This window comes from Suncus etruscus, chromosome 6, assembly GCF_024139225.1.
Source record: "Suncus etruscus isolate mSunEtr1 chromosome 6, mSunEtr1.pri.cur, whole genome shotgun sequence".
Lineage (NCBI taxonomy): Eukaryota > Metazoa > Chordata > Mammalia > Eulipotyphla > Soricidae > Suncus > Suncus etruscus.
In genome coordinates this window covers 93,026,913-93,046,672 of record NC_064853.1, presented here as the reverse complement: position 1 = coordinate 93,046,672, position 19,760 = coordinate 93,026,913, and the positions used below count along the sequence as shown (strand labels likewise).

Below are 19,760 nucleotides of genomic sequence, written 5' to 3'. Positions count from 1 at the left end.
GAAGAGGGGTACTTGTGCAAGACGAGTGCCTTACTTGCTGTACAATCTCTCTAGGACTCGTATCTGATTTCAGCAAGTCATGATTGGGGCTGGTTACATGGTATTTTCCTCAGAGAGGATGACTTAAGACTCCTTTTATACTGATAGCAAGGAAGCAATTGTAGGATTGCAGACATCGCCTTTTCTTTCTTTTTTTTTTTTTTTTAAGCAAAAGATTTAATATATCTCCATTGTATATATTCCACAGTTGAGACTGATGTTTCTTTCCATTCTAACCACAAGACAGTTGCTGAAGAAGTCTGTGGCAGACTACATTTTAGGAAATCTGGCTACTGAAAATTTAAGTCAGGCTTTTAAACTGGTTTGGTTGTTAAGTGACTTTTCATGTTAAACATGGTCATTTCCACATCTACTTACATTTGTATTTATTTATTTATTTTGCTCTTAAAGAGAGCCTGCCAAGTTAAGTTTAAGTGTAAGGTTAGTTTCAACTAGACACTGCTCAATCTATTTGCTTCCTGGTTCCCATTTTTTAACGACATGTGTCCTAATTGTTATATAAAACTAAATTTATATTCCAAATTAGTTTCATTATCATTTGTACACTAAACATTTAGTTCTCGAGCTCGAGCATCAACTGCATTCCAAATGCCATTGCAAGTCTTGGGAATGAGGCTGATAAAAGTGCCCGATCTCACGGAGGGTAAGAGCAGAGGAAGTTGGCAAAAACAAACCTAAAATGTCTGTTAGGAGACTAGTATTATAACATAATATATATGTAGAACAGGGATCTCAAACTCGTGGCCCGCAGGCTGTTTGCGGCCCTTCGTACAACATTTTGTGGCCCGTGGCCAGCCTTCAAATATCGTAGTATTCGCGATTATTTGCTTACCGAATAATCGCAATAAAAATCGCATTAGTAAGAAAAAAATTGCATTAAACATTCGCATACCCCGAGCAGTTCCGTTTGGGGTATGCAAATGTTTAATGCGATTTTTGCGATTTTTTTTCTTACTAATGCAATTTTTTATTGCGAATGTTCAGTAAGCGAAATCCCTTATGTGGCCCTGCCTCACCCCGACTTTGCCTCCTGCGGCCCCCAGGTAAATTGAGTTTGAGGCCCCTGATGTAGAATCAGGGGTGTGAGCAGGTGTAACAAAGTGGAAAACAACATGTTTATTGGAGATAGTGGAGTAAGGAAGGTCCATCTGAATCAGTGATAGTTTAACAGAATGCACTCAGCCATGTGACCATGTGAGAAAAAAGCATCCGAATAAAGATGAAGTATAGACATTATAAGAAAGAGCACTTCATTTATTCGTGGAACAAGAACAGCTTTGTAGCTAAAGCTGAGTTTGAGCAGGGAGGATCGCAAGAATGCCAGTGCAGAGACACAGTCAATCTGTGGTAAGCAGCCACTGGATAGTTTTGAGCAGATGAGAGCTATGATAAAAATCTCCATTTAAATTTTAAAGTTTGATATATAGGGGTTGGGGGTTTGGTTCATACCCAGCAGTGTTCAGGGGCCATTCCTAGATCTGTGCTAAGAGTGACTGCTACAGACTGAACAAGAGTGTGCTGCATGCAAGGCAAGTGGTGTTTCTTGTACTACCCACTGTCCACTCCCAAATCTGGCAGCAAGCAAGGGACAAGCAGAAGCAGGAGTAGGAAGGAGGTAGTTATGGCTCAGGAGAGAGAGGGTGATGGTAGAGAGTTTGTAAGAAGAGGAAGCGTTCAGGGTATATATGGCATTGTTCAAGCCATATAAAGCTTTGAGAGAGAAAAGGACAATTAGGGTGATTTAAAGACTTTTGAGTAGCTGGCAAAAGATGGCTGGCTCCATTTATTAGTATCAGAAGAACAAGGGAGGAAAAATTAAAATTTTGTTTTAGTTTTTACAATTCTCTTTAAAATTCTAAAATAAATTCAAGTAGAGAAGCATTTAGCTTGAGTCAGACTGAAAAAGATGTAAACCCGGGAATTTCCCATAGATCAACAGTATTTAAACCATGGAAAAGTTTATCTTTTGTAGAGAGAAATGAAAAATATTGGTGGAGCTTTGAGCCCTATGTCACTGAGCTCTGATTCTCAGGTGGGGGTGATGTTTGATTCTAAGGGTGGGAAGAGGAAGCTAGTAATAGATGGTAAGGATGCCCACGTTTGTGAGCAAAGTTGAAAGAAAACAGAGAGGCAGGCAGGTGTCTACTAGTGCTCTTGGCCCTGATGTTTGAGACATGCTCTTGAATATAAACTAAGTAGGGGCCTACTTGTGACCACAGGGGCATGTTCTGAAGTGACGTCTGAAACAAAAGCCTCATGGTAACGAAATTCAAGAAAGAAGGTCAGCAATTTGAAATTAAGATAACTCCTTTACGTCTTGTTCTAAAGATAGAAAGAAGAATGTCTATAGCAGTTTGTGGGTTAAGGAACTGCACTTTTCACAGACAGGAGCTTTTAAGAGTGTGTTTGTATGGTAACTGATTTGACCCAATAGGAAATGACATAGTGAGAATAATTGCAGGAATCAAACCCTACGTTAATCAGGAAGGGGGCTAAAAATATAAAAACTTGTTTTGTTATGTCAAACTTAAATATGTAGCCTATAAAAATACTCTTCCTGAAGTTCATAAACAACTGACTCTGGCGTTGTTTTGTTTTTGTTTTTGTTTTTGGCTTGGGTTTCTGGTTATTCCTGACTCAGTGCTTAGGGGGTCACTTCTGGCAGTGGTTGGCAGAAATAGTTAAGTGCCCAGGAATGAACTTGAGCCTTCTGCAAGTAAAGTATGCATTCCAGTCAGCTGAGACCTCTCTCCAGCTATGAACAACTGATTCTGTACAAAGTATCTAGGACAGATTTTAACCATGTGATCAACTATTGGGTGAAACTACAATATACAGGGTTTATTTGTCTGTTCTCTTCTGATACTTTCTACTGATCATCTGGAAATTATTAGTGCTTTAAATATTTGTTTCATGAATATGTAACTGAACAAAGAAATTCTATAAGAATTATATAATCAAAGATATTATAATTATATAATATTTAATAACCCTATATATTCTTTTTTTTTTTTTTTTTGGTTTTTGGGTCACACCCGGCAGTGCTCAGGGGTTACTCCTGGCTCTATGCTCAGAAATCGCTCCTGGCAGGCTCGGGGGACCATGTGGGATGCTGGGATTTGAACCATGGACCTTCTGCATGAAAGGCAAATGCCCTACCTCCATGCTATCTCTCCGGCCCCAACCCTATATATTCTTATAAGAATTAAATTGCAAATTCACTGCTAAATGTTTTAATAATTAAACTGGTTTGAATTTTTAAATAATTAAACTGGTTAAATGGTATCAATTTAAATAAAGGAGGGGCCAGAGAGATACTTCAGTGAGTAAAGTGCTTGCTTTACATGTGGTTGACAGAGGGTTAATCTCTGGCACTCCATATGGTCTCCTGAGCCCTATAGGAAGTGATCCCTGAGCACAGAGCCAGGAGTAAGCCCTGTGGTCTCAAAACAAAAGCAAACTATCACCTATGAAAAAACAAAACAAAAAAAACAAACAAAATAAAAAAAAAGAAGCAAACTAAAAAAAGGACACTGTATAATCTGTGGCATACAGATACAAAATAATATATACTTGGCATAATAGAGTTCTTACCATTTGATAGCTAGGTTTCAACAGATGATGATATATATATAGCATGAAAGAAAAACTAAGAACAGGAAATGAGGGAAAATGGAATGCTTAAAAGGCCAAGAAAAACTGAGCACTACAAAAAGTTTATTTTTCTTTCTAAATTTTAATATTCTCCTTTTTTCATCATTTTAGGCTTCCTTTCTCATTATATGATTCCAATTTTCTCCTTTTGTTTCCTTCATTGTAATATTTTACTCTTCTAAAATATACTTATCCAGAATACTTTTGCTAGTGTAGTCTAGAAATCTAGAATAGAAATCTTCTATTTGAATTGTTCCTCTTACAGTTTTCTGGCACCTTCTTTCCTCATCTGACATCTTATGTGCCTCTTTCCCTTATCTACTGGGAAATTTCTTTCCTGAAAGTTGTTTCTGCAAGGTCACAGAAAGGCACATAAGCTATCGCCATAAATAAAAATGGACAATAGCAGCAAGTGTCTCAAAATGAGATGACTTACGATGTAGGGTTAACAAAGGAATAAAAATTTTTCTTTAAAAATAATTGATCAGTAACTCTATTACATATAACTATATATAATTTTGGTTTTTGTTTTTTGGGTCACACCCGCTCAGGGCTTACTCCTGGCTCTGCACTCAGAAATCACTTCTGGCAGGCTCTGGAGACCATATGGGATGCTGGGGATCTAACCCGAGTTCGTTCCTGGTCTGCCATGTGCAAGGCAAATGCCTTACCACTGTGCTATCACCCCGGCTCCTCTATAATAGAGTTAATATACACTTTCATTTCTGTTAACTCTCAACTATTTATAGTTTAAAAAAAAAGTGTTTCACAGGTAGTCAAATTCATTGCAACAGAAAGTAGATAGGTCAAAAGTTGAGAAGTGAAAGATTATTTGTTAATTGTCAAGACTTTCAATTTTGCATGATGAGTTTTGAAGATGTGTTTACAATATAACTCTACTATAACACTACTGAATATAATTCATAAAAATTTTAAGCTAGGAGGCTGAAGTGATAGAATAGCAGGTAAGGAAGGAGTTTGCCTGGCATGAGGCCTTACCCAGGTTCAATTCCTGGCATCCCATATGGACTCCCGAGCCACCAGGAGTAGTCCGAGTGCACAGCTAAGAGTAAGCCTTGAGGACCACCAGATGTGGTCCAAAATAAAAAAAAAATTTTTTTAATATAGTGGGACCAGGAGAGAGCTCAGAAAGGTTGAATGTCTGTTTTCCATGCAGAAGGCTAGGTTTGTACCCTGCAATCACCTAGTTCCTTGATACTGGGAGCAACCTAATAGTAGGGAGTGCGGAGTAATCCCCAAGAACCACTGGATGTGTGATCCAAATACAAACATTTAAGATGGTAAAAAAGTATTAAACTGTGAAAAATTTTTGTGGGGGTCACACCCAGCAGCACTCAGGGGTTACTCCTGGCTCTATGCTCAGAAATCGCCCCTGGCAGGCACAGGGGACCATATGAGATGCCAGGATTCAAATCACTGTCCTTCTGCATGAAAGGCAAACACCTTACGTTCATGCTATCTCTCCGGCCCTTAAACTGTGAATTTTAAAGTATAAACATGTGGAGCCAGAGTGATAGTACAATGGATAATAAGTTTTACTTAAAAAAGGCCCACTTGGGTTTGACCGTTGGCATCCCTCGGCACCACCAGCAATAATTCTTGAGTGACAAGACAGGAGTAATTCCTAGCTTGGGTATGGTCCCCCCCAAAAAATCAAAAGTACATGTGTGAATCGTGGGCTTCAATACCCAGCAATACTAATTCAGAAAGAATTGGTTCTTGGAGATTATGGAAATAATTAAGTTTTATGTTAAGTTCATTTTAATTAAAAAATAAAGTCTGTCCCTAAAAATATGTTTACCAAATTACCAATCTGCAAATTCTGACAAATATTTATGATAATTTCATAGTCTAAGACTAGCTCATTTACAAACATTCTATTTTATTCTATTACATTTATTCTATTTTCTACACTTATTTTATTTATCTATATTTCTATATTTGTTCTATAATTATTCTATAATTACTGCATAGGACTATGAAAATTTTACTAACTGTACTACTATTAAAAAATTAATCACTAGCTCAGTCTTCTAAATATATCATCTTGATGCTCTGGCACTTCTATTCCCAGGACATTATCCCCAGTAAAAATGTTTTCTAATCTAGGCCTTCAGTTTATTTAGAGATCTTGGGCATACTAACTAACTTTTGAAAAACAGAAAGCAATTAACATTTGCAGTATCATGGAACAGGACATAAACCAGATATGGAAGTTTTCAGTCTAGGGAGCTGTAAGAGGAATCCAGAGCAAAAGGACAGGGATATGTAGATTCAACATGTATGAAGAGATAATTATAAAAGACATTTTGATGTAAAAGTGGCAGGCACAGGCCCGGAGAGATAGTACAGCGGAGTTTGCCTTGCAAGCAGCCGATCTAGGACCAAAGGTGGTTGATTCGAATCCCGGTGTCCCATATGGTCCCCCGTGCCTGCCAGGAGCTATTACTGAGCAGACAGCCAGGAGTAACCCCTGAGCACCGCCGGGTGTGGCCCCATAAAAACAAAAACAAAAACAAAAAAAGTGGCAGGCACTAGCATTCTAGAGAGTATACAAAGCAATGACCTGGAGCCAGAAACAGCAGAACATGTTCTAAAGTTTGGTTCCTGCCACCACTATCAGGAGTAACCCCTGTGCATAGAGGCAGGTGTAACCCCTGAGCATGACCAGGTATGATCCTAAACAAGAACATAAACAAAAAAAATAGGGTTAAAAATATAGTAAAATGAGTAAGGTGCTTGTCTTGCAGGAGGCTGACCAGGGGCCAATCTCCAGAATCCCATATGGTCCCTGGAGCATCATCAGGAGTGATATCTGAGGGCAGAGCCAGGAGTACTCCTGAAAATTGTGGCTCCTAACCAACCAATCAACCACACACACACACACACACACACACACACACACACACACACACACACACACACACACGAAGAAAATATGTTAGAATGTCTTTAAGTAATTATATCTGGTAGAAGGTTAATGGGGAACCTACTTATGTATTTTTCTATATATTTCAAAAATGTTATAATAGGCACATATTGCTTCTGAAGTCAGAGAAAAGGGCTAGTAAGTGGAAGCACATGTCTTGTATGCAGTACGCACTGGTTAACTGCCGATACTGCAAAGTCCTGAGTACAGGTAGAAATGACTACTCAGCTCAGAACTGACAATAGTTCCTGAGCACCACCAGATGTGTTCCCCAAACCAATAATGAAAATTGATAAAATAAAATAAACAAAAGTTGTGTTGAGCAACAAAAGAATTCTTTTCTTTTCTTTTCATTAAATGACATCTCCTAGTCTCTTTTTCCTCTTCATTTGGTTCAGTTTTACCCTCAGTATTTCAGGTGGAAGTGGCAGATATACTCACACATATCTACAAGCTTTCACACATATATACAAGCTTAATGACCCCTACACAGGTGGCAATATCTCACAGAAGGGAACCTAGCTAATACTTGCCACGGCTTTGCAGTCATTCAGACATGAGTTTGGAGTCTGGGCTGGTATTTTATTTACTGTGTGACCTTAATGTTCTGAGGTCAATTTCTAATATGCAAAAAAGAAACAGATATTTTCCTCAGCACAAGGTTATAATGATTCAATAAGCTATTGTGTGCATGCGATTCTGTGGATGCTATTCTGTGCATTTACTTGGCACAGAAAAAAAAAACAAACCCTAAATTAAGGAAGTTATTGTTGGAGATGTATCAAGCTTTCTTACTTTGTTATTACTATACTTTTTAATTTTCTGTCTCTTTACAAGACTCTAAGCTTCTTTATTGAGAATTAGTTACTTTCAAATATCCAGAGCCCACTAGATACTTCTTAATCAGTGTTGGTTGAGCACATAAAATATTTATTCTATCAACTCCAAAATTTTTTTTTTTTTTTTGCAGTAAAATAGGCTTACTTAAATACATTTACTTAAAGGTTGGAGAGATACTTTAGTGGCTAGGGGTTTGATCCCTGGCAACCCATATGGTCTCCCAAGAACAGCCAGAAGTAATTCCTGAGTGTAGAGCCAGAAGTAAACCCTAAATATCACCAGGTAGGATACAAAAGTATAAACAGAAGAAATGTATTTATAAAAATTTGAGAAGAGAAAAGAGAAAAAGGCAAGAGAGGGAGAAAAATGGATAGAAAAAGAAGGGGAAGAGAAAAATATGAGATGAGATAAGAGAGGGAGAGAGAGAGAGAGGGAGAGAGAGAGAGAGAGAGAGAGAAAGAGAGAGAGAAAGAGAGAGAGAAAGAGAGAGAACTAGCATTTTGACTGTTGGTACCACATATAATAATCCCCTAACAATGCTAGGAGTGATCCCTGAGAACATAGCCAAGAGTAAGTCCCGAGAACAGCCAGATGTGCTGCTCTCTACTCCAAAAATAATCACCAGTAGAAAAGGGTCAGTAAAAGATACGTTCGAGTCTACCATAGCATAACTACTGTTGTTTACCACCCCCCATCTATTCTCCCAATTTTACTTTTCATAAAAGTGACAATTCTAAATAGTAATTTAGAATATACTCAGAAGAAAATGAAAGAACTTCCTAATATATATAAAATATTTCAAGTATTTAAAGGCAAAATTCTAAACACTAAGTCCTCATTTTTTTATTTGAAAAATATGGGTCGTAAATCACCAACAAAATTATTGTGAGGATTAATGAATACAAAATATGTAAAGCACTCAGCACAATAATAAACACTATTATTATAAAATGCAATCCCGACATGAATAGCATGCAGGGACATGTATACTCACTTATATAAATTGATTTATGGATATTAAAATTACCTAATAACTTCTGTTTCATATTAATACCAGATTATCTTGGCTTTTAAAATTTTCCATTTGTGTAACATTTTATTAAGTAAAAAAAATTAAAGTCTTTTTTATAAAAATGATTTAACTTAATATTAACAATTTTGTAATTAAAATAGAATTTTCCCTTTTTTGATGGCTAAGTATATAAACCATACCACAATATTATTATTAACACTCCTTATAGAAACCCCATATCTTACCTGGCCATTGGCTAGCAGAGATATATCTTTCCCTAGTAGAAAATAGGATCCATAGAAGAAAATAAAGGCATGACTGAAACCAAGGATGGTCCAATAAAGAAATGTTTTAATGCTTAGTTGGTGGTTTTTGCTAATATCTCTGTAAATTTAAAAAAATTGAGAAAAAAGAACAAGTTAGGTTTCATTTATCTCCTAAGTAAATATTACTTGATAACTAAAATACAATGGCTCAAATTGATGCAGATGCTGAATTACAATACTATACATCTAAAGCCAAATGATGTTATAAGCCAATGTTACTTTGACAACTATTTTGAGAAACCGAAATAAATTTTTAATTTAAAGATATTAGAAAGAATGAATGGAAGTTATAAATGACTTCTCATAATTGTCACTCATCTCTCCAACTGCTTATAATTAAAAAAATACTCAAATAAATATTCTAGTTTGGGGGCCGAGTGGTGATACAAGTAGTAAGGCATCTGTTTTGCCTCGCTAGCCTAGGACGGACTGTGGTTTGATCCTCCCTCATTCCGTATGGTCCTCCAAGCCAGGAGCGATTTCTTAGCACATAGCCAGGAGTAACCTTTGAGCGTCATAGGGTGTGGCCCAAAAACTAACAAACAAAAAAAAGTTCTAGTTTGACTAAATAATAGACATAATGTTCTAGTTTGTCAAGAGTTGATTTATCTTTATTCTCTGTAAAATTTCAGTCACTCTGCCATTATCCTATCTTATTGGGGGGGCATTACTTGGCAATGTTCAGGGGTTACTGCAGACCAGCTTAGGGGACTATATATCAGAGAAAGAACTGGGGTGGGCTGCATGCAAGGCAAATGCCCTACTTACTGCTCCGGTCACCTATCCTATCTTTTTAATGTAGTCATGTGAGAGTTAGGTTATATAATTCAATTTAAGTTTATGAACGGATAGTTGAGGGGAAAAAAATTTGTGCCAATCTTGGGCCAAGACTGTTTCTAGATATCCAAGGAAATTCAAGATAAACTATTGTAATTTCTTTCTTTTTTTCTTTTTGGATTATGGGCCACACTCAGCCGTGCCCAGGACTTACTTCTGGCTCTGTGCTCAGGGTTTACTTCTCACAGTGCTCAGGAGACCATGTGGGTACTGGGGATTGAACCTAAATTGGCCACATACAAGGTGCCCTACCTACAATTCTATCTCTGCAGCCCCAACTATTGCCATTTCTGCACAACTGAATATCTGTTTAGAGAAGAGAATATATTAGGTGGGAATCATAAATTACTCCAAAGGACCAGCTCTGATCTCTGTGAAAACGTGGCTCTGCAGAAGTAGGAATAAGCTAAGGAGTCTGAGTTAGAAGTTAATGTCCTTGACCCAGAATTTAGCACTGGTAGTTAAAGTTGGTAATGTTATGGTAGGAACTAATATATTACTGAATAACTCCTTCTCTGCACATGAAACAGAACATTACTTGTTTTGCAACAGTAAACGCAAGTAACACAATTACCCAGTGTATTCTTAGGATTATATATTATACATATATTATATTCCTATACATATTATATTCCTAAAAAATTGGAAAGTTAAAATTTTCTCATATCTCCAGCAATTCTAAACCATGGCTACTGTTGTACTTTCTGTAGTAAAGTATTAGTTACCAAAATACCACTTAATATTGCCTATTTTTAAGGTGCTTTTAAAAATTGATAACCAACATTCCTTGCAGTCAGAAACATTATAGACACAAGATACTGGATAATATTTACCGATAGAGGCTGGGCTTGTTCTGTAACACATGAGGGTCTATATGCTGTTCCAGAAGACTATATATCAGAATAGGCAATGAAGTAAAACATATATTGTATAGAGTCAGGTACACGCTGTCATACAGTGTCTAGAAAAAGAAATTTGGGAATTTTAAAGCTCAAAATGATATTGCTACTTACACATAGTTAAAATATTATAATAGTTTTTCAATTTTCATACGAACCATTTTAATCATATTTCTTATATAGACATAAATATATGATTTTTCTAAACAGTTAAAAAGTATAATAAGACATAAAATAAAAGTTTTTCAATTTGTACACTAACCATTTTTATCAGGTTTCTTATATAGATATAAATATATGATGTTTCTAAGTTTGAGCTCTTTGTTGAAACTGGAATACTATGTCAAATACTTCTATTATAGTGAGCTAGATCTATATTGCAAGATCCCCCACAATTTAGTCACTGGAATTTAAAATAATTTCTTTTTAGACACTGATATATAAAATAATTGTTGACAAGAGTTTCTGGCAAAGAGTTTTCTAACGTCCAACCACAGCACCAGTGATCACATTGGTCCATCAGTGACCCCAGCTTCCCTCCCACCCACTGACTGTCTCCTGACAGAAACATTTTAAAATTTATTGTAGTTTGGGTCCCCTGTCTGCAGTAGTGTTGAGTCTATACTGACATCTTGCCTCTAATCCACAGAGGGACCAAAAACTCCTGGCCACTGCCCCTCTGTTACTGAAATGTAGTTTTATACAGTTCCTCTACCGAGAGGCTTATTATGACTTTGACAAGCTACACAACACCTTTGCTTACATGGCTCCTTCCATCTTCCTATCTCAGTCCTAAAGCCTGATCCAAGAAACTCAAACCCATGGGGCTGGAGAGATAGCATGGAGGTAAGGTGTTTGCCTTTCATGCAGAAGGTCATCGGTTCGAATCCCAGCGTCCCATATGGTCCCCTGTGCCTGCCAGGAGCAATTTCTGAGCATGGAGCCAGGAGTAACCCCTGAGCACTGCCGGGTGTGACCCAAAAACCACAAAAAAACAAACAAACAAACAAAAAAAAACAAAAAAAAAAAGAAACTCAAACCCTTGATACTGGCTTCCTCTTTTAAACATCTTATATGCTACTGGGAGTACAATTTGACTACTTTGCCTATGCTTCACATATTTGTTATTAATACTGTCTTAAATTAGAACATGTAATTCCTGAAAACTGAATCAAGACAGGTTAGGTGTGTCCTTGGCATTTGCTCTTGTAGTATTGTTTCATTCAAGTAAGGAAACACTGTTAATGGTAATCTCCAAGTAAATATTTGCAATAAAGACTTTAAACATAGGGGTGGGGGAAGAGTGAGAGAGAGGGAAGAGTGACAAAGATAGAAACAACTCATGAAAACCTCATATAATTAAGCTTTTATTATTTCAATCCCACGAGAGGAAATATCTCCATCAATCTGTTGTGTAGTGGAGCATGTAGCAGGGTGCTCAACAAGTCAGAGGGAGGAGGTTCAAATATGATTTACTGATTAACTGAGCTAGGTGACCTTGGAAAGCTATTTTATTTTGGAGGATTTCAATTTCCTTTTCTATAAAGTATGTTACAGTATCTCAGGAATGCCAAGTATAACAATGCATCAATTAAATATCTAACATAAGCTTATTACTACAACTGCTAACTCATTACAAGGGGGTTTCTCTCCAAACTTCCTGATTTTTGTTTTGTTTCTTTTTTTTCCTTCTTTTTTATTTTTGGCTGCACCTGTAGTTCCTCCTGGCTCTGGGCTCAGAATTCACTCCTAGCAGGCTCCGGGTACTACATGGGATGTCAGGGATCAAACCTGGGTCCGTCCTGGGTCAGTCATGTGCAGGGCAAACGCCCTGTTGTTCTATCGCTCCAGCCCCGAACTTACAGCTTCTTAATGTCTTAAAAAAAAACAGCACTCCAAGAGGTAGTGCTACCTACACCCTACACCTACCTACACAGAGGTAGGGTGTTTGCCTGATGCATAGCTGACCCGCATTCAAGTCCAGGCAGCCTATATGGTCATGGAGCACCACCAAGTGTAATTCCTGAGTGTACTGCCAGGAGTGACTCGTGAGCATCAATAGGTGCTCAAACAAACAAAAACAAAATGATTTCACATGGTCTCTATCAATTATTTAAAGATAGCTTCTAAGACCCTGGACTCAATCACTCAAGTTTTTTTAAAATCTTACAAAATTCTGTGTTAAGTCAATGGACTAATGCACTAGACATAGAGTGGCAAAATGAATCAAAAAGCTGAATCCAATGTTTTGCTGCCTACAAGAAACACATCTAAATAGTCAGAACAAACAGACTCAAAATCAAAGACTGGAGGAGAATCATCCAAGCAAACAATTTCCTTAAAAAAGCTCAAGTGGCCATATTAATATCAGATGACACAAACTTTAGACTCAGTAAAGTTAAAAGGGACAAAGATGGACATTTCATATTAATAAAAGGATATGTACAACAAGAAAAAATCATACTCCAAAACATATTTACACCCAATGAAGGACCAGCAAAATATTTAATATAATTGTTGACTATTTGATAATTGCTTGATAATTGCTATATCAATAACAACACAATAAAAGTGGAAGACCTTAACACTGCCCTGTCACACCTTGATAGGTCAAACAGGCTGAAACAAAACAAGAATATCATTATCCAGGGCCAGAGAGAGAGCATGGAGGTAAGGCATTTGCCTTTCATGCAGAAGGACGATGGTTTGAATCCTGGCATCCTATATGGTCCCCTGTGCCTGGCAGGGGCGATTTCTGAGCCTAGAGCCAGGAGTAACCTCTGAGCACTGCCGGGTGTGACCCAAAAAACAAAACAAAACAAAACAAAAAAAGAATTTCATTATCCAGGATAGACTACAAAAGGTATAGAAATTGTACAGACTACCTTCTTAGGTCACAAGGTACTGAAATTAGAAATGAACTACAAAGGAACACAGAAGAAAAAATTTAACACTTGGAAATAAACAGCTCACTACTGAACAACCAGTGGGTCAGAGACAAAATCAAATAGGAAATAAAAACATTTCTGGAAACAAATGACAATGAAGACACAAACTATCAGAATTTATGGGATACGACCAATTTATAGATTGCAAGCACACATCAGAAAGGAAGAAGTGGCCTATATAAAAATCTTAATGACACAGCTTATAAAATTAGAACATGATTAACAAAAGGAATCAAAACTAGGTAGGCAGAAGGAAATAATAAAACTTAGAGCAGAAATCAATGAAGTGAAAATCCAAAAAAAATCTGAAAGATCAATCTAAGCAAAAGTTGGTTCTTTAAAAAAATAAACAAGATTGATAAACCACTAGTAAAACTCATAAAGAAACAAAGTGAGAGTAATTTAATAAACCAAATTAGAAATAAAAGGGGGGAAATCATTACAAATATTGCAGAGATTCAAAGGGTAATCAGAGATTACTTTGAGAATCTCTATGTCACAAATCAAGAGAACCTGGAAGAAATGGTTAAATTCTTGTACTCATAATCTTCCACGGTTAAACCAGGATGATCTAGCATATCTAAACAGACCCATCATTACTGAGAAAATTAAAATGGTAATCAAGTCTTACCAAAAACAAAGGCCCAAGCCCAGAAAGATTCACTAATGAGTTCTTTCAAACCTTTCAAGAGGAACTACTACTACCAATCCTTTTCAGGCTCTTTCATGAAATTGTAGAATCAGGAACACTCCCAAATAGTTTTTAAGAAGCTTACATCATCTTGATACAGAAACCAGACTGAGATGCTACAAACAAACAAACAAACAAACACTACAGACTAATATCCCTGATGAACACAGATGAAAAGATCCTCAACAAAATTCTGGCAAATAGGATTCAACGCCTCATCAAGAAGGTCATACACCATGACCAAGGAGGATTCATTCCAGAATGCAAGGATGGTTTAACATATGTAAATCAATCAACATAATACACCATATAAACAAAGAGAAAAATAAAAACCATATGATCATATCAATAGATGCAGAGAAAACATTCAATAAGGTCCAACACATTTTCATTATAAAAATTTTTATCAAGATGGGAATGGAAGGAACTTTTCTCAATATAATCAAGGCCATCTACCACAAGACAGTGACAAATATTCTCACTGGAGATAAAGTCTTTCCTCTAAAACCTGGTACAAGGCAAGGCTGCCCTCTCTCACCACTCCTATTCAGCATAGTGCTGGAAGTTTCTTGCCATAGCAATTAGGCAAGAAAAAAATATTAAGGGCATCCAGATAGAAAAGGAAGAAATCAAGCTCTCAATGTTTGCTGATGACATGATACTATATTTAGAAAATCCTAAAGACTCTACCAAAAAGCTTCTAGAAACAATAGATTCATATAGCAAAGTGGCAGGCTACAAAATTAACATGCAAAAATCAATGGCCTTCTTGTACACCAATAATGATAAAAAAGAAATTGACACACACACATACAAAAAGAAACCCAATTTTATTCACATTAGTGTCACACAAACTCAAATATATGGAGTCAACTTAATTAAAGAGGTAAAGGACCTATACAAAGAAAATTACAAAACCCTGCTTCAAGAAATAAGAGAGGACACAAGGAAATGGAGACACATACACTGCTCATGAACTGGGAGGATTTACATCAATAAAATGGCAATATTCCCCAAAGCATTGTATAGATTTAATGCAATCCCTCTAAAGATACCCATGACATCTTTAAAGAAGTGGATCAAACATTCCTGAAATTCATTTGGAACAATAAACACCCATGAATAGCCAGAGCAAGCCTTGGGAAAAGGAATATGAGAGGCATCACTTTCTCCAACTTTAAATTGTATTACAAAGCTCTAGTAATTAAAACAGCATGATATTGGAATAAAGACAGATCCTCAGATCAGTGGAATAGACTTGAGTATTCAAAGAATGTTCCACAGACATGCAATCAATTAATTTTTGATAAAGAGGCAAGAAATGCAAAATGGAGCAAGGAAAGCCTCTGTAACAAGTTGTGTTGGGAAAACTGGTCAGCCACTTGCAAAAAAGTGAACTCAGACCTCCATCTAACACCATGCACAAAAGTCAAATCCAAATGGATTAAAGACCTTGATATCAGACCCGAAACCATAAGGTATATAGAACAACACGTAGGTAAAACACTCCATGACATTGAGACTAAAGGCATCTTCAAGGAAGAAACTGCACTCTCCAAACAAGAGGAAGCAGAGATAAACAAATGGGACTATATTAAGCTGAGAAGCTTCTGCACCTCAAACCAAATAGTGCCTAGGATACAAAAGCCACCCACAGAATGGGAGATACTATTCACCGAATACCCATCAGATAAGGGGCTAATATTGAAAATATACAAGGTACTGACTGAACTTAACAAGAAAAAAAACTAACCCCATCAAAAAATGGGGAGAAGAAATGAATGGACAATTTCTCAAAGAAGAAATACAAATGGCCAAAAGGCACATGAAAAAATGCTCCACATCACTAATCATCAGAGAGATATAAATCAAAACAACAATGTGGTACCATCTCATGCTAGTCTCTGTGAGACTCTCACAGAAATTGGCACATATCACAAAGAACAAGAACAATCAGTGCTAGTCAGGATGTGGAGAGAAAGGAACTCTCATTCACTGCTGGTGGGAATGCTATCTAGTTCAACCTTTATGGAAAACAATATGGAGATTCTTCAAAAAAAAAACTGGAAATTGAACTACCATATGATTCAGCTATACCACTTCTAGGGATATAGCCTAGGAACACAAAAATATGATACATAAATGCGTTCCTCACACCTATATTCACTGCAGCACTACTTACAATAGCCAGACTCTGGAAACAACCAAGATGCCCTTCAGCAGATGAATGGCTATAAAACTGTGGTACATATACACAATGGAATATTATGCAGCTGTCAGGAGAGATGAAGTCATGAAATTTTCCTATACATGGATATACATGGAATCTATTATGCTGAGTAAAATAAGTCAGAGGGTGAGAGCTAGAAACAGAATAGACTCACTCACCTATGGGTTTTAAGAAAAATAAAAGACATTTTATTAATAATGCCATAGGCAATAATAATAATAATAATAATGCCACAGGCAATAAAATGAGGACTGGAAAGACCAACTCGTGATATGAAGCTCACCACAAAGAGTGGTGAGTATTTGGAGAAATAACTACACTGACAACTATGGTGAAAATGTCAATGAGTGAGTGAAATAGAATACCTGTCTCGAATACAGGCAGTGAGAAAGTGAGGGGGAGCATTGGTGATGGGAATGTTGCACTGGTGAAGGGGTTGTTCCTTATATGACTGAAACCCAACTACAATCATGCCTGTAATCAAGGTACTTAAATAAATATATTATAAAATTATGTGTTAAAAAATAGCCATATAATCTCTCAACAGTTATCTGGAATGACAAGGTATGAATTACATAGAAATGTTATAGCTAAGGTGAGAAATTTACTAAAATTCTCTCAATTGCTGAATTATTATTTTTTTAAAAAATCAAATATATTTAGATGCTAACACTCAATTCAAATTCAATATTTGACTATTATAACTGTCATGCTAATCAGACAAATTAATCAGAGAAATTTTGGCCAGGGTTAGGAAAAATAAAACAATTCCTAGTAAGTCTTAATCAAAAAATCAAACACACACAGACTTAATTATAAAACAAAAACAATCATTTACTTACTTGTTGAGAAAACAAACAGTAGAACTGATATAAAAATTGGGGTGTGATAAAGCACACATTCTGAAAAATAAAATCAAATGGAAATAATTAAATATAGATCTATAAGTAAAACAATATTAAAGGACTATTTGAGGGTCTAGAAATACAATATTCATTGATGTGTTATCTGTCCTTGAAAACTTACCTGCATAAAGTAGGAAAATAGGATTCCCATTTAATTTTTTATGAAGTGTAAATTGAAGCCTGAGAAACAGTACAGTGTGTAGGGCATTTACCTTGCACATGGCCTATGTAGGTTCAATTCCTGACACCCCATATAGTCAGTCACTTGAACACAGCTAGGAGTAAGCCCCAAGTACAGCAGGGTGTGGTTCAAAAACAAAACAAAAAGTGTAAAAGTCTTATTTTGTCAGAGTGATAGTAGAGTAAGTAGAGTATTTGCCATAAGTCCTGAACACTGTTGTGCCCCCCCAAATTAAAAATGTAAAAGGTCAGAATGAGTATATCATTGACTTCCATCCACTACTACCAAGCAATACTATAATTTAAAATTTTATTTTAGTTACATTAAAATTTTAATATATAGTACAGTGAATAAGATTTACTTAAACTTTAGGGCTATAATAGGACAATTTAGGGCTTTAAAATGAAAAGGTATTTAAAGTAGCAGTAAGTGAACTATCAATATATCTATTTTCATATATACATGTTATAATAAAAACTTTACTAATAAGCTAAGAAAAAACACATTCTACTTGTTTTCTCTTATTGTCCTTAGAATAGCTATGACTTAACTCTGATGTGTTAAATGTCTTGGTACTTAGGGGCTTTTTACATAGGTTCTACAGATACCCTCTTTCTTCAAAAGGGCCAAAGATCAGAAGTATACTTCAATACAACTAATTCTTTGTAATTCTGTGCATTTAATTATATGCATCTAAAACTCCTATACTAATAGATTATATCCACTGTACAGTCTATTAAATGGTTATTTATGAAACAATAAAAAAATCCCTTACTTGAAGCCACTACCAAAGAGTTAAATCAAACAAATTGAGTTCTATTTTACATAGAATAAAGTATGTCAGCTTTAAATTTTGATGTTTTTTATAAATTTAGCTACTACCACAATCACACTATTTTCCTTTACAGTCAATTTTGTAAAGTGCTGTTGGCCAATTCAGGCAGCCATTGAATTGTTTTCTGTCAGTACATATTACATTTTTTTATAAAATAATCAAAGTATATGCCATAAGCAGTTATTACAGAAAACAACTTGTAGGGTGATAGCATTACTTAAAATTAAAACCGAAAACATGTCAATGATTGAGTTTTGAAAATATCTCCATTTATATGGATAATGATTTATAAAGTCCATGCTTAAAAATTATGTTACATAATACAATGCTAACACAATACAATTTACTTAAAAAATTAGATATCTACTTTGAAGTTAAAATTTAAAATATTTTTGAAAAGAGCAAGACTTAAAATAATCTTTATAAAACTCACCTTATAAAAAAAATACTGTACAAGGGTGGCTATTCTTATATAATAAAAATGACCATGAACAAAAAGCAACTTGGAGAGAAATTTAAATCTAGCTATTGCATAGTCACTGTTTCTTGCCGCTTGTCTTCCTTCTTTACCCATGATTCCTGCAATAAAGGGAAAAAGGGCAAATACACTAGTAAGTTCATCAGAGTAATTTTCATGTGTCTTTAAATACCATAACTTTCTATAGTAGTGGAACTTGCACTTAGGATCACTACATAATCTACTATATAGCGAAAAGCAGACTCTTCTAAGGTTGGTTTACCTCATTAAATATATAATATAAAATTATATTATATGCCAGGCTATTGCATCATTTTCAAAGCATTCCAAAAAACATAAAGATAATACTGAAAGGATCTAAATAATCCCACTACATTTTACAGTAATATGCAGAGTTAACACAGAGTTAACAGATTTTTAAAAACTGAGGTACCATGTAGTATTAATAGTAAACTTTTAGGCATACTGTTTCTATACCACACCCACATCAAAATGCCAGTAGGCAGTTTCCTGCCCCTATTCCTAGATTCCTTCTCATCACCCTCCACAAACACACTCTTTCCACTTGGGCAGAATCAGTTCTGTGGGCAAAATCACAGGATTTGTTTTTTTTATGGTTATTGTCTATTCCCTTGTTTTGTTTCATTTTCTCTACATATGAGTGAGATCATTCAGTGTTGGTATTTGTTTTACTTCTTCTGACCCACTGTGCTAATAGATTTTTAATGCAAAGAATGCAATAAATTGATTTAACATCACTTTATTTTGGTTTTCTCTGGGCCATATCTGGCAGTGCTCAAGACTTATTCTAAGCTCTGGGCTAACTCTTGGTAGAGTTTAGTGAACTATATGTGGTTCTGGGATTAAACCTGGGTTATAATTTGCAAGGCCAAGGCCTTACCCACTGAACTATT

General features: G+C 35.9%; 1 protein-coding gene across 1 annotated transcript in view; it reads right to left on the bottom strand.

Annotated features, from left to right (window-relative positions):
* The window catches only part of ATP11B (ATPase phospholipid transporting 11B (putative)), a 114,846-nt gene that overhangs the window by 18,779 nt on the left and 76,307 nt on the right, over positions 1-19,760 (bottom strand). The window contains exons 22-25 of the mRNA XM_049775818.1: positions 18,802-18,947; positions 17,290-17,349; positions 10,513-10,640; positions 8,762-8,900 (exon numbers count right to left, since the gene is read on the bottom strand). Of these exons, the coding sequence (XP_049631775.1) occupies positions 8,762-8,900; positions 10,513-10,640; positions 17,290-17,349; positions 18,802-18,947 (473 nt within the window). The remainder of the gene's footprint in view (positions 1-8,761; positions 8,901-10,512; positions 10,641-17,289; positions 17,350-18,801; positions 18,948-19,760) is intronic.